The sequence below is a fragment of the Thalassophryne amazonica genome, chromosome 17 (genome assembly GCF_902500255.1).
Source record: "Thalassophryne amazonica chromosome 17, fThaAma1.1, whole genome shotgun sequence".
NCBI lineage: Eukaryota > Metazoa > Chordata > Actinopteri > Batrachoidiformes > Batrachoididae > Thalassophryne > Thalassophryne amazonica.
The window spans coordinates 20790949-20806681 of record NC_047119.1 but is presented as its reverse complement, the minus strand read 5'-3'; the positions used below and the strand labels follow the sequence as shown (position 1 = coordinate 20806681).

Genomic DNA, 15733 nt, shown 5'->3' with positions numbered 1-15733 from the left:
ATCTGCAGAGCACCCACAGTACCTATGTACAAGCTGGGTATGATGTCCAGCCACAGATTGGGGATCGCGCTCGGGCTGAAACGATTAGTCGAGTAATTCGAATAATTCGATTACAAAAAATGTTTGAGGCAAATCCTGTGCCTCAAAGCTTCATTTAACGTTGTAGTATAAGCCAGTGCCTGTGTGGTGGCGCTGTAACATCCCCAGAAAAACAAACAAAAGAAGACGAGAGCAAGCGCTAATCAAATTAGCACAAAAGCTACAGCTTTCCATGCGACAGTAAATAAAGCCTTTTAGGAAAAAGACGGTCCACGCTGATTATCTGAAATGTCTTACTGTGCATTTAAAGTGAAGCAGTGTGTGTTTTTTTTTTGTTGTTTTTTTTAAACCACAGTTTCGGACCGCTGGCCACTCTACAGAGCGGCGGCTGGGTGGCTGCCTCTCTCTGCCCGGTGTGATGGGCTCAGCACTGCCTCACACAGCTCCGTCCCAGCCACACTGACAAACAGTCTTTAGAAGAAGTCCACTCTTTCTTCTGTGTTCTGCTTAGACTCGCAATGAGTGTTTCGCTTTTAATTTTCACTTTTTTGGCAACACACATACGGCACAAACATGGTAACTCAATAATATATAATAATAATAATAATAATATAAACCAGTGACTTGCAAGGCTTGCATGTTCAGCCTCCAGCTGAACATGAAATGCATTGGCTGAATCGCAGAGAAAATGTTAAAAAGAAATTCATGCAGGGATCCAGTCCACCAACCTTAAAAAAATTAATAAATAAAAATGGTTAAATTTTATACGCTGAGGAAAAGAAAAAACAGAGCCACAACCTATCGCCATTTCAGCAAAATGTCAAGACTCTGGCCTGACTTTGGCTGAGCTCCTGACACCAGGAAAGATCCAAAACTTGCAAAGATGTGAAAAAATAAACAATTACCCAGGAAAAGAGAAAGGGATACGCTAAATTTGACAATCTCCATGATGACACAGTGACATTGTGCCATTGCTTAGGGAGAGCCCTGAACTGTTAATGTTTAAAAACGCAAAAGTACGTTTATAGCCGACTGCTCAATTATCGCCAGAATAATCGATACATACTCAATTACTAAGATAATCATAGCTGCAGCCCTAGATCCCGCATAGTCTCAGGATGTTCCACAGACCAGCTGAATAATCAAATCAATAGAAGCAGAGAACCACTGCCAACATTTACATTTGTGTTTGGTGAATACCAACAGAGCTAGGATGGGTTCAATGGTTGAATTCAAGAGCTTGAACCTAGACTATGGAAAGCTTAATCACAACAACGCATGAAGTAGGTATGCGAGTATGACCTAAATATGGCATCCGCTGCTGTGGCTGTTGTATCAGCTGTACCTGGCTTGAGAGACTTTCCAGGCAGCAGAGTTGCGCTTCGTGGAATCGTGGAATGCGGGGTTTTTTTTGGCAATCATGAATATTCCTATTTGATAACATAGTTAAAATCATCCCCCCCCACTCGCAACCTCATTTTCGAACATCATTCCTGTGACGAGTAAAAGTTAGAAAATTCTGTGATTGATAATTGTGTCTAAAATGTAGAAAAAAATTCACCGTGAAGATTGGTAAGACCGGTTTTCAAATCATGTAGAACATTTAATTCATGTAATTATCTGCCTGCCTGCAAAGTTTGGTGGTGATTGAAGCCTTCACATGCATATTTTAATGATCCTCCAAAACCAATGTTGAGTGGACAAGACGGCGGACATGGCGAAATTGGAAACTACTGTCAGAAAACAGTGTTTAAATGAAGGTTCATTGCAAATCACACATTTAAATGAGATAATAATTAGGTGTTGCCAGAGTACCATCATTTTGAGATGTAATTATGAGAAACCGTTACAACTTTGTTGTTTTCCCTTCAAAAACAGACTTAAATTAAAGATCTTCCAAACTTCAAATGTTCATAAACTTTCTTCATACTCGACATCGAGCAAATTTTTGAACACCATTTCAAAGGGCAGTTTAAGGTCTTTCCAACCACAACCATTTCTGTTACATTCCTTTGACTTAAATTTTTTGTCATGTATCTAAATGAAGTTAATGCACGCCACCTGAACTATGATGTTGGGTACGAACCTCAATAAAAAAAAACAGCAGCTATAAAAGGTAACACGACAGTACTTTACAGTGATTGTCATTTTATATGTTCAACCATCATTCAGAACAACTGAGCCACAGTACAATACTCGTTTGTGTCAACATTTGACCTCTCCAGTAGGCTACCTCGAAGCTACGTTAGCGTTAACATAAACACTTAAATTTGAAACCGTTTCAGCAGACAAAACACCACACGTATTACAAAGTGACATGAAATGGGCAGTGAGATTACAAATACCACCCATGTTCGCAAACACACAAAAAATGTAAACGTCAAAGGACGTAACATCTATCCCCTGCTGATAGCATTAGCTAAGTAGTTTAGCCAGCCACTAATCGGGAATGCCATGTAAACATAACATCGTTAGCGCGTTTTTCAGGCGTAACGACCACAACAAAATCTATAGTTTTTGGTTAAACGTGCTGTTAACAGCATACAGAATAACGACCATTGCAGGAAACAGCTTCGACAGTGCAGTGCAGCTTCTTGAAAAACTGGTGAAATGGCAATCCAGTTAGCTAAACTTCCAGGATGGTATTCTGAAAACAACCATGACAGACGTGCAAATATCACTGTTTCCAGGGGACGCTTGCCTTTGCTAAAAACACATTTCAGAGAGTACGAACTAACATTTTACGACTTGCTAGTTTTGCAGTGTAATCTTGTGACAGCAGTGGGAATGTAGGACAAGGCGATTAAAAATGGCTGCTACCAAGAACAAAGCAACAATAAAACTGGGGAGTGGAAAAGACAGGCAAAAAAAGGAGACGGCACACGATCACACATCCGAGACTCACCGATTCAACGTCGGAGTGTGCCTTGTGATCAGTGAGCGAGAAATATTTCCACAGAATGCTTTCTAATCAAAGGATGGATGGGCGATTGTAGAAGCCAATCTTTGCAGATTCCGCCTGTCGCAGGGGTTGTTGCTGGGTCGTACCCGGCCTGAGAATGAGCAGGCAGGCGGCGTAGGCAGGCTGGAAGCTTGACTTCGGCTCACAGCGTCATACGTAACCCAACGATGTTCCAGCGAAACGCCAACTGGTGCCTCCAGTGGCGAGTGTTAGTACTGCGAAAAAAAAATTAAAAAAAATAAAATAGAATAAAATAAAATAAAAATAAAATAAAACCATGTTGTTTTTCACAGACTAATGCACAACTTATCACTGCAATAAGTTAAAAAAAAAAAAAAAAAACGTGTTTACATCATGATTAATACATAGCAAATATAATTATTGTCATTTAAACTGTTGTTTATAAAATTAACTGATTGGTTAGTTTGCAAATTTATCAAAAATTGTTTTTAAAAAATAATCTAATGTATCTCCTTCAGGATTTTACTCAGGTTTTGTTTTTCTTTTAAAGAATTTTCTTTTAAATAATCTGTTAAATAATTTACCAAATATTTAATAAAGTATAGAGCAAATTTGTTTGATTCAGCAAACGTGTTCTTCTTTCGGCTGCCCCTGTTTGGGGGTCACCGCAGCACATTAGCTGTCTCCATCTCATCCTGTCCTCTGCATCTTGCTATGTTACACCAACCACCTGTATGTCCCCTCCACTACATTCATAAACCTCCTCCTTTTCCTCCCTCTTCTCCTTCTGTCTGATGGCTCCATCCTTAGCATCATTCTCCCTATATACCCACGACTCTGTGTCCCTCCTCTGAACATGTCCAAACCATCTCGATCTGGCCTCTCTGCCTGTTTTGTCCCTCTGATATGGTCATTCCTAATTCTTTCCATCCTAATCACTCCCAAAGAAAATCACAGCATCCTCACCTAAATATTTAAGCATCCATCCATCCATTATCTATATCCGCTTACTCCAATTAAGGGTCACTTAATGACTGCCTATCCCGGCAGTCATGGGGCATGAAGCGGGGTACACCCAGGATAGGATGCCAGTCTATCGCAGGGCATATTTAAACATACAAAATTAAAATATTTAGCTATTTAACTTTATTTAAACTAGAGCAACTCAATATGTATCTTAATATTTATGCAGATGTTTAAATTATTACAGAAATATTTAAATTGAAATTTTGTGACAATCCAACTATTTTGCTGTATGCATATTTAACTAAATCTTTAACTAAGCATTTATATGCAGTAGTTAATGTTTTATAACATAGTAGGTTACTTAGCAAAATATTTTGACATAAACAGCTGTTTTTGAAGCTATGCATCAAAGATCACATTTTTTCCTTCCATTAACTTTTATGTAGTTTTGTTTGTTTTTGTTTTTGCTGCCTCCACAATGCTATGGAACCAACCTCCTTGGGTCCTGGATGGTAACCATCCAGACAGACAACCGGCCCATTCCCACATTTCTAAATTAACCATCTATGTGCTGCTTCCAGGTGAAACGTGGGGGTGCGCTTGGCCTTCTCCAGCTACTCAGGTCCTTGGCACCTGCATGCTTGACCATGATGCACAGAGAAATGCGCCACATGGCCAAAATGTCAAAGCTCACATTGTGAGGGAGTGTCAGCTTCGACAACTGTATGGGGTGATTTTTTTTTTTTTAAATAACTCATCAGTTTAAAATATTTTATGCCATATACCTGCTGTCCTTTTTGTCCTTTCTGGACATTTCTTTTTAAATATTGGAGATAATATGGCTTGCTGTGGTGTTAAATGTACTAATGGAACATCTAAGTAATGTGCGCTCCAGTATTTCTGTTGAGTGAAATTTTAGTATGATATAATTTGTATGTTACTAATGTAAGTACTGTCAGCAGGTATCAGTAGCTTGGTGACAAATGGACCACTGATGATTCAACTGAGACAACATGCTGGTTATACTTCCTGATACCCACCCCAAACCACCTGTTATGAAATCCACAAATCCATAAAAGGGTTAATCAAACAACAGGATGAAAGTTGTAGCGTTTTTCTCAGCTGGATTCTTCAACACATTAAAATTTGATACATAATACTAAATAAAATCTCAGATGAGCCAAAGATCAAACCTACACTTATGATGTAGCATCATCTAGTGGTGAGGTGACATACTGTATTAGCCCATCATGGGTCATGATTTTTTTCTTTCTATGTTTTTTGTTTTTGGCAACAGGGATTCATACTGCATTACCCTTGTTATGTTATATATAGGTTTAGAAGCCTTACTCCTATAATATTATGTAGTTACTATATTTCTTATAAATGTTGTTTATTACCCTGATTGTGTAAATATCACTTATATACATGCTGCCCATTTTCTTGAGCCGCATAGGTGGGTAGGGAGAGTTCCCATGGGATATAAAAAAAAAACTTTTTCAACCTACCATCCCTGGTTCTCAAGACCAGGCACCTAAGTGGCTCTATTCTTATCTATTCTACTCTTCTATTCTACTCTTCTTTTTTTTTAGATATTGACCTTAGTGTACACTAGTAGAGTTTTACCTTAGAATTGGAATGTATTATAGAAGACATACCTTACTGAATTTTCATGTGAAAAGCAACATGTATGATCTTCCACTTCACAAAAATGAGGATCTCAAATTGATTGTTTATAGAATAATATTTCACCTGTTCTCTTTTTGTAACACTTTAAAAATCAGCAAAAGTGTTATATATTAACCCTTAATAACTTAGTCATAACATAGCTTAAAAACTAGAACCAAATAACAATTTCAAACATTATTTTTTTATTTCAGTGGCCCAAAGTTAGTAAAGTTTGACTATATTTATTTCAAAAGCCTTTTGGCTACCAGTGTAGAGCAAAGGTTAAACTTATATATTGGTGAGACTTATATGTTTTTTCCTTTTGAAGATCCATTTTTTGGCAGGTGTGCCTTATACTGCAATGTAATTTATGCTCCAAAAAATACAGTATGTCTGTTTTGGGCTACTGTATCAACATGGCAGCCTCAATGAGGGTGTCCGCTTCCATGTAGATATAAGATAAGATAAGATAAGATAAGATAAGATAAGATAAACTTTATTGATCTCACAGAGGAGAAATCCACGTTACGTCAGCTCTTAAAAACACACAAGATGGGTGCAAGTAGAGGAAAATGTTCATCAAACAGCGTGTGCACGGATAAACAATAATAATAATAATAATAATAATAATAATAATAATCTTAAGAGTAACCAAGTTAGCTTACTAGTTACCTTATTACTTACAAGTTGTCAGCAGCTGCTAATAAAGTAACCATATAAAGTAACTAAAAAGTAACTAATAAAGTAACTTTTCAAAATAACTGTGGCTTATCAAATGTAAAGACATTTTATTAAATAACTAGTTATATAGTTAACAGCTTACCTAAGCTTCAAGTAAGTCAATTGGCAATTTGCATCTTCTTGTGTAATATGTTCCCTTGTATTCAGAAGTTACTGGAAACATGTTTCAACTTGGAAAAACTGTAATCAAACTGCCATTCAAGGGCACAGTTGTTTATGTTGCCCATGCAAACTTGACTGAGAAAAGGTCTGGTTAAATTAATTTACTGGATGACCACTTAGGATACTCTTAGGATACTAAAAGAAGCTTTAGGATACTCAAAGAAGCTTTTGTGGTTTTAATTCCTCAATGAAGCATGACCCTCTGCAATTAAGGTGACCCTCGCAGTGGGTCACCCCTTTGAGTCGTCTGCTTGAGGTTTCTTCCTAAGAGGGAGTTTTTCCTTACCACTGTCGCCTGTGTGCTTGCTCAAGGGGTTGGTAAGGTTAGATCTTACTTGTGTGAAGCGCCTTGAGGCAACGTTTTTGTGATTTGGCACTATATAAATGAAAATAAATTGAAAATTGAAATTGAAAATAAAAATATATATTAATTAGCTGGTGGTGTCTTTTGTTTGTTTTCGTTTCAGCAAAAATCTTATACTTATTTAAGCCCTTTTGACCTGGTTCCACAGTTGACCCTGTATCTGGACCACTGATGGTCTGGACCAGGTTTGGACCATCGTCCGCGCGCCTCTGCCACGTGCTCTGAGCGCGCGAGCCTGGGGGAGGAGCTTCTAATTTAAGTCGCACGAGCGGCAGCGTCATTGTTGCTAACTACAAAGGATTTATTTTTTGCTGAGTTTTCTGTCTTTGTTTTAAATCTGAATTATCGTTTGGTACTAGCGGAACCAGCTATTTGGACGCACAGGTGCGAAAAGAAGATGAAGAAGGAAAAAAAAAGACGGTGGTTGACCTCACAGCTGCGACTCACGAAGGCCGAGGACTGAACGGACTCCATCTCCATCCAAACGCCGCTGAGGCTCACGTCTGTCTGGGTAAATAAAAGTGGTGTCGATATAAGGCTAGAAACACCGGACTGTGTTCCATCCAGTTACAACAGGCGAGTTCATAGAAACTAAAAAAAAAAAAAGTTAATAGACCTAGGGGGCATAGTTCGCCCCAGTGGCTGAAATATGTTACTACATGAAATCTCGTAAATATTTTTCCCGTCTAATTTGTGTTTTAAATTGTCTAAGTTAGTACAGAATCATTCAAAATAATAACAGTTGCAAGGATTAAAGTTCGTCGATATGACGGCAGCTGACGCAGAATCAAGGCTGGACGCAAGATATAAAATGGACCACTTTCAAAAATCGATTTTTAGAATAACTTTCACCAAAAAAAAGACCCTACCCATTTCGAATACTATCTACAGGCCTGAGATTTTAATTGTTATGAATTAAGTAAAAGCTCTAGAAAAGCTGTCCCCTTAAAATTTGTTATCCTGAAGTATTTGTGTAGGTTCAAGTCTTTCCATAATATGATGCTGCATTAGAAAATAGCAGCAATGGTTAGTGAATGAAATATAATCTTGTTCAGCAGGAGAACAATTTGTTGTTTTCTTGGCTGTCTCCACCTTGTTTTGCCTTAAATCCTAGGATGTGATGGCAAAACGGTTTCTATAAAAAAGGTAGATGGTGAACAGCTTATGATTTGGCCGTGAAAAAATAAATCAGAAGATTTTTTTGTTTGTTTGTTTTAACTCCTGTAGTTGGTTATTTTTCTGTCTTTAAACCAGTGTGTTTGTGTTTTAAGTATTCTTGATTTTGTGACTAGTGTGGCCACTTCAGTGACCCCCAAAAGGAGGAGACCCAGGACTAAACAAGGACAAATGAGGATGGAGGTAGGGATGCACAAGATCTGTATCAGCACTGATATTGAGCTTAGTTCATGATACAGTTACTGGCCAAACATCACCAAAATCAAATTAAAACTTCAGGTTTTCATTAAATTCAGTGTTTTTGCAACCTTAATATTTAGTACTACGGAGTTTTAGGACCACATTGAATTTCTTTTTATTTTATTTTTTATTTTTTTGAACTTCGAGAATAAAGTCGTAATATTACGAGAATAAAGTTGTAATTTTACGAGAAAAAAGTCGTAATATTACAAGAAAAAAGTTGGAATTGTTATATGGCTGGGGGGGCCTGGCTGCCGGTTTGTTTCTGTCTTTTGGTTTTCCTCCCAGGTGGCGTGCGTTTGGGACTGAGTGGCTGTGTTGCTGAGGCTGTCAGGACCTCACCCCTGATCACCTGCGACTCGTCAGGACTCACAGCTGTGGTGCATCTGGATGGATTGGAACATGTTGGCATTTAAGACTGGAGTGCACAGTGTGTATTTGCCAGAGACTCGACCTTGTGACCAGACGGGTGAGATCGTCGTCTCGGGAGCCATCTCATCAGCAGCGGATGCTGAGAACGTCCAGGTTTGATGCACAGTCTGTGAAAGAGGAGGGGGTGAGGTTTCACGCTCGTCAGCACACTTCCTGAGGTACGTTAGATTTTGTGACTAACAGTTATACAGTCAGTAAATGTGGTGTCCCTCACACCTTATTGTATTGAGCTGTTTGTTAGTCATGTATCAGCTTCCACTGCAGTGGAGTTTTGTGAACTGGATGTTCCATGCCTGCAGGTTGGGAAGCTGATCAGTAATCAAGCCAGGAAGTGTTTGCTGTTTGTACGCCTTTAAGTGTTCTGTGTGTAGAGTGTGGACTCACATTAATGGTTCCTTCTTTCACAGACTCGGTTGTTGCGGCCACCTGGGGGGTGTCGGCGGGGTCCTTGGGTCCGAAACAGCTTCTGGCTCCGGACCGTTAGCGCTGCTGGGAGCGCACCACGCCAGGCCGCACCTTTTTGTTATTATATTATCACTGTTATGTATTAAATTCAGTTAGCCTTTGTACCGTGCTCTGCTTATTTCATACTGGGTCCTTCAAACGCTGGTCGGTTCTCCGAGCTGCGTCTGACACATAACAGGAATATTTTATTATGACTTTATTCTCATAATATTATGACTTTATTCTCCTAATATTATGACTCTATTCTCGTAAAATTTCAACTTTTTTCTCGTAATATTACGACTTTATTCTCGTAAAATTACGACTTTATTCTCATAATATTATGACTTTATTCTCGAAGTCTAAAAAAAAATTCTTTGTGGCCCTAAAACTCCGTCGTAATTCAGCACTATTGTATTGGCCTGCTGATTATTTATGTGATATCAAATTTGTAATTATTTGACATGATGCTTAGCTACTGCAGAATGCTACAAACAGCAGTAATGATTTATTTTTATTGATTTAATTATTGACATCATAACTTGCTTTCACTACGGACAGACACAAACCTTTACAAACACACTGGACGTTCTTCATGCCTAAAGCTTAAGACACTGATTACTACACCAAATGCAACCTTAACAAAGTGTGAGAAGATAATTTCTACACAGCCAAGAAGACATTGCTCACCCAGTGTGAGAATATTTTGTTTCATACCAGGAAAAAACAAAGATATGACAGTGGACACCACCTGGCAGTAACTAGTACAACACTTCAGACAGGTAGATCAGCTAACTATTGAAATCACTTGTTTAGTTGTCTGTGATAGACTGGCGTCCTGTCCAGGGTGTGCCCCTGCCACTTGCCCCATGACTGCTGGGATAGGCTCCAGCTCCTCCATGACCCTTGAATGGAGCGAGCGGGTATAGAAAATGAATGTTTAGGTGCACAAATAGAAGCAATAAATGGTAAGAAATTTGCTCACTAAGGGCCCTGTCCCACTGGCGTTTAGGAGGATTTGTGCATGAAATGAGGAGACAAAAGCTGAGCGTCCGCAACAAAGGTGGGCGGAAATGACAAATGTCCTGGGTGGATCAGCGAATACATGAGGAAGAAAAGCGGATATACAGGGAACAGAAGCGAAGGCGACCGCGGAGGCGCTCTCATGAGGGGCACAGCGGCCGTGATGCACTCGCTTCATCCGTGCCCACTCGGTCTGCATGCGGGACATACCATTTGTGACCGTGATGTGGCCGTGCTGGGCACGTGTCATATCTGTTTTGCACACTGTCCCGGTCCACCGCCAAGCCACGCCAACCTGTCCATTGCGGATATCAGCGGATGACAGGGGATATGCGGCGCGTTGGTTGTGTATGTCCTGCGTATGTCTTCAGTATGTGTTCAGGCAGTGATGCGGATCTCATCCACAGCAGGATTTTTGAGCCGCTCTTAAAATCCTGGCTGCGGACATGCGTGCCTCTGTGGATGATCACGGACGTGTTCGGATGGCGGCCGACTCATACAGGAATGTTACACGGTTATTGCGGTTGTTTGGCGGATGTGGGCCACTTTTGTGCGCATTCCATCCGCAAATCCTCCTAAACGCCAGTGGGACAGGGCCCTAAAGACCAGGTTCTCCATCTGACTGCTACAGGTATTGTAATAAGTGTTTCCTTCAGTAATTTTGCAGAAATGCCAAGAAAGGCAAAGGGAAAACCAAAGGGGAAGAAGGTAACCCTCATCCAGCCAGACAGTGGTGACAGCGACACCAGCTCTGTCATTCTCCCCACACAGAGGACTCCCCCTGCAAATGAGGTATAACATTGATAAGTTTCCAGAAGAAAGTAATTTTGAAGTGAGAGAAGTTCTCACAGGTTTGAATGTAGAATATTGATTTTGAACTTTGATGTTTAGAATACACAAATAGGTTGTTTCCTTCCTATGTCAATCCAAGGTTGCTCAAAATATACATACCTGTATTACAGGCTCAGTTGTCACCTGCACTGCAAAAGACACTGCCGGCTCACGTCTCTGCCCCTGACACTATCGCTCCACCACCTGCTCCAACCACCACCCTGCCAGCTGCAAGCAGTCTGCCTTATGAGCACACCATTGAGACCAGCAAAAATACATCTTTTTCCACAGCCAGCATTCATCAGTATGGCACCAAGAGGGCCAGTAAGCCCAGCCCAGACAGCAGCCATGACAGTGAGGAGGAAATAGAGGTACCCAAGAACATAAAGAGGCGCACAAAGCCCCAAACCTTCAATGACCTAACAGTGGAACAGGAGGATGAGCTGGTTGAGTGGATCAGGGAGAGACCTATCTTCTATGACCAGTCTATGCGGGAGTTAAAGGGCAAACACAAGAAGAACAGGCTGTGGGAGATGAAGGCCAAGGAGATGGGTGTGGATGGTAAGTAGAAAATAATTTTCATTTAATAAACTGACCAAAAGCATGTTAAATGTTCAGTTCAGAACACTGACATAAAGATTTGTCAGTTTACATATAAAAAGTGGAATATAGGAGTTCTATATAATTTAATTACAGCAATATGTAAATAGAATTAATTATAATCTGGAAAATATATAACAATAATTACAGAATTATAACATATACATTATAATATACTAAGATACATACACATATATTAGCAATGTGCTTATTAGCTCTTACATCATCCAAACCCACTACTACAAATCACCCCCCTCCAGCCATCCACACCAAAGATCTTTGATTTAGATTTCTGCACGTGACCTTACCAGATCATCATTGCAAGTATTCTAATTAGCAATGTGTTATAGAAGTCTCAGATCAGTCGCTCTGCTGCAGCAGCACTAACAACCTTCCTGGTGCAGTGAGATATACTCTGGAGTTGTCTGTGGCGCTGAAACAGCCATAAGGGGGGGGCGACCCCACCTCTTTGCACAGATAGTTTTGCTTCAAAGTATACACGCACACAGACAAGCATATTTGATTGTTGGTTTAAATTGAGACATGCAGTGTTGACCAGAGACGTTTATTTCACTGTTTAATGTTGAACATACATGTGGGCACAAGATAACTTGCAGAACGAATGAAGAGACACAGCACTGACAAGGATAGGATAGATGCAGTGTCACCGTGAGAAGCATGTGGTGCCATGTATTTTTTTTTTTTGTAGTCATAAGAAAGTGGATGTGGTACACTTGTGATCATACACATGGTAACAAAATCGTGGAAACATAATAGTTAAACATGGTACTCATTCATGATTTATTTCGTCCACCCGCAATTAATCAGAATGTCATTTTCTTTGCTTGGCCTGCCAAGGCTGCAGAGTATTTATAAATTATCTGCAGTGTTCTTGTATGTAGCCATCATCCAAGCATCTCTCCATAAATTGTGTGTGTGTGTGTGCTTGAATATAATGTATGGATCTCAGTGTCTATGCCGTTAAATTATACACTGAAAAAACTGGCCTTCTCAAAATAAGCCAAATAATCAAATTTTCTTTGTTAGAATTCTCAAAACTAACAAAATGTCTAGGCACTGAATAATCAAAATGTGCCTTAAAACTAGACATAATTCTTATTTTAAGATTAGCCTCTGTCTTAAAATAAGGAAAACAGTCTTGTTCCTTTGCTTAGATTATTTGAAATCCATTGCCTTTCCTTGTTACTGGTTAAATACAGCTTGATATTAACTGGAAAAAATTAAGAAAAAGTGAGATGCATTTTCCCAAAAACAAGACATTTTTTCTTATGTAAAAAAAATGCTTGACAAGATTATTTTTCAATTTAGACAAAAATTAAGTCAAATTTTCTTTAAACACATCTTTTTTTACTTTCTTAGATATCAGTTTTTGCAGTGTAGTTATTGAAGTTGTTACATTGCAGCTATTGCCCTTATGACTTGGTTCCGGAACAAGAGGACCATCTATGGAAAACTGAAGAAGACAAAGTCCGGGCAGGCGGCGAAAACGTTGACTGGACAACAACGCTGGACTCTGGAGGCCTTCAAGTTCCTGGATGAACATATGACTGTGCGGACTACATCGAGCCAGCTTGGTGCGGTGAGTACATTGTTTCTCTGGTTTTCAACCATGAACATTTTTCTAAAATACTAAACACGTGTTATTTTTTCCACCTATCAATCAGTTTTGTTTTGTGCCTCATTTGTAAAGTGCCACATAATTTGTGTTAAATGTTTTTTTATATTTAGTATTGTATTGTATGCATTTCATATTGTTTTTGTGTGTGTCACTCAGTTTTCCACCAGTTGTCACATTCTTAAAGTATTTAATTCTAAACATTCAGCCACCATCGCAGACCATCAGTCTCCTTCCACCGGTCCAGTGCGAGGAAGACAGTGACGAGGATGACGTACTCCAGGTCATCACAACCAAACAGCAACATAGTGGGAACACCACAGCAACTGTCACCCCAATCTCTGACAGCCATCTGCCAAGCACCTCCGCAGGCAGCCAGACTGTCAGGACTATCCCCAAGAAGACCAAGAAGCAGAAGCCCTCAGTCGACAAGGCCATTGTCAACATGTGCACTCGGCTGGCATCCAGGCCCGTAGCTGCTACTGCTGCACTGTCTGCCTTGCCGGAGCAGTCCAATCGCCGTGTCGCCTATTGCCACTACCTGGAGTCTGAAGTGGCACAGATGACAGAGGAGCAGTGGCTGCAATTCCAGCGGAACTGCAATGAGCTGTTATACCGCTTGAGTGTGGAGCGCCTCCAGCAACAGCAACAACTACCAGTGCAACAGTGCCTGTCTGCTCTCCAGCAGCATTCCGGCATTCCAGCCAGTGTTTCACTGTTCCACTCACTGCCAGTTACTCCTCCACCACCTCCTTTGGACAGCAGCAGAAAATACAACAACAGTCTCCTTTGACAGGTGTGCCTCACCCTGACTTCTCAGGTGGTGCCTTTTCTGCCATGCTTAACCCTACAGTGCCTGCCCCACAGCAGAGTGGGCAAGTGTGTACTAAACAGGACCAGTGTGGATGGGTTTTGAGCATTGAAGTTGTGGATATCATGTACAGTGATGAAAGTTTTCCTGAAATTTCAGGAATTCCGGTTTTTGGGGGAAAATGTGGAAATTTCTGGCAAAATCAAGCATCGATTGAAGAAAAATGTTGTTAGAGTTGTTCCCTGTTGGCCATTTTGATGTTTACTGGCCCTGGCAGCCAATCACAAGGTTTGGGACAAAGCAGTGCATTATGCTGGCCTCCCATTGGTTGGTTGTGTCATGTGAATAGTGACGAACGTTTCCGGGTTATTTTTGTTTTCCTGGTGCATGTCAGATTTAGTCTGTGGTCTGATTTCATAATGTTAGTATTTATAAAATTATTTGGAAACATCTCTGAGACGCCACAGTGGATATTAAGTCTCATGTTTTAACGTCCAGATCCGAGACTGAAGGAAAAATGTTATGTGCTGCCACTCGTCCACACAGCAGCAAATGAGAGGTGCCTTTACAGATTTTACCGTGAACTCCACGTTGGGCTGAAACTACAAAACAATTGGATGAATTGTTGTTCTGCTGCAGGGCGACGATTTAAAGTTCAGCAGAAATAAATTCAAATGAGCCTGGTTCAAACAAAAAGGATCAAAACCATAGCCCGACTTTTCTTAATCATTGCTTCTACAGAATAGCTGACATGCTTTGATTTTTATATCATGTTTCAAAATCTGTCTTTGGGAAGAATTTACTTCAAATTGTCTCCATGCACACTCTAGCCTGCTAAATCTGGATTTTATGGTTCTTCTGTTAAATGGGTGTAACATATCCAACTGGAGGAAAATATGATTAACATGCTCTGAAAGTCAAATATTGATGTGAAAAATGTTTATGCATTGTTTTGCGCGACACATAAATTGTCAGTATACCAGAAATGCTGATGTTATCAATGGATGGAAAAATACCTGATATTGCCTTTCCCATTTACATAACTGAATAAGACTCAAATTTAAACCAGAATCAGTGTTCCCGAGAACTAAAAGTGATATTGTTAACTTAATGGACACTAAGTGCAGCTTTGCTTGTATCAGTTTGTATTTTTGCTAATGGTAAGACACTATCAGTTGTTATAAAAGCACAAATTGCTGAAGCCAAATGTTTAGATAAATGTAGCGGGAGAACCATCAATTTCTATATAATCCACTAGATGGCGGACCGGGCTGATCCGCTCATTGGTTGGCTGTTGTCAGAGTGCCACCATCTTGGTTAGCCTCTAACAACCAGACATAAATAGAAACCAGTGTGGGCGTGATCAATGTTTTTAAGAGAGTTTCACCATAAATCTGCATTTTCTATGCTTTTACTGTGCTGTTACATTTATTAATTAGTAATATTAAAGACTGCTCTTAACCCACACATGGTGCCGTTTTATGGAGTGCTTCTCCGCAAAAATATCAAAATAAATAAATGAAACAGCCATGCCAGCCAGGGTGAAAGTAAGATTATTCAATAATTTCTGGGCCAAGTTGAAAAATTTGAAAACACTAGACTGGAATATTCAGTATATCACAGAGAAATGAATCTCATTCATGTATATTCTTATATTAGTAGAATATACAAAGTCAA

The 15733-nt window shown here is 39.8% G+C and overlaps 2 protein-coding genes across 8 annotated transcripts in view; one reads left to right on the top strand and one right to left on the bottom strand.

Annotated features, from left to right (window-relative positions):
• prrc2b (proline-rich coiled-coil 2B) overlaps positions 1-3161 on the bottom strand; it is a 71362-nt gene extending 68201 nt beyond the window's left edge. For all 6 annotated transcript variants that reach the window (XM_034192348.1, XM_034192351.1, XM_034192350.1 and 3 more), the window contains exon 1: positions 2945-3161. The gene's annotated coding sequence lies outside the window, so the exon portion shown is untranslated. The remainder of the gene's footprint in view (positions 1-2944) is intronic.
• A 6215-nt stretch (positions 3162-9376) lies between these two features.
• Positions 9377-15733, top strand: LOC117530064. Of its 2 annotated transcripts, XM_034192997.1 has the most exons (5): positions 9377-10123; positions 10835-10970; positions 11141-11570; positions 13034-13209; positions 13454-15733. In XM_034192997.1, exons 1-5 carry the CDS (start codon positions 10092-10094, stop codon positions 14036-14038), a joined length of 1359 nt encoding a protein of 452 aa, XP_034048888.1. In that variant the 5' UTR covers positions 9377-10091; the 3' UTR covers positions 14039-15733. The 2 variants fall into 2 exon arrangements, with proteins under 2 accessions (XP_034048888.1, XP_034048889.1); XM_034192998.1 differs by lacking the exon at positions 9377-10123 and having other exon boundaries at positions 10695-10970.

Bases quoted from the DNA above. Each gene is read 5' to 3' on its own strand.
- LOC117530064 (XM_034192997.1), top strand. From the start codon at position 10,092: ATGTTTAGGTGCACAAATAGAAGCAATAAATG. The intron at 10,971-11,140 runs GTATAACATTGA...CCTGTATTACAG, and splicing joins GGACTCCCCCTGCAAATGAG to GCTCAGTTGTCACCTGCACT. The intron at 13,210-13,453 runs GTGAGTACATTG...CTAAACATTCAG, and splicing joins CATCGAGCCAGCTTGGTGCG to CCACCATCGCAGACCATCAG.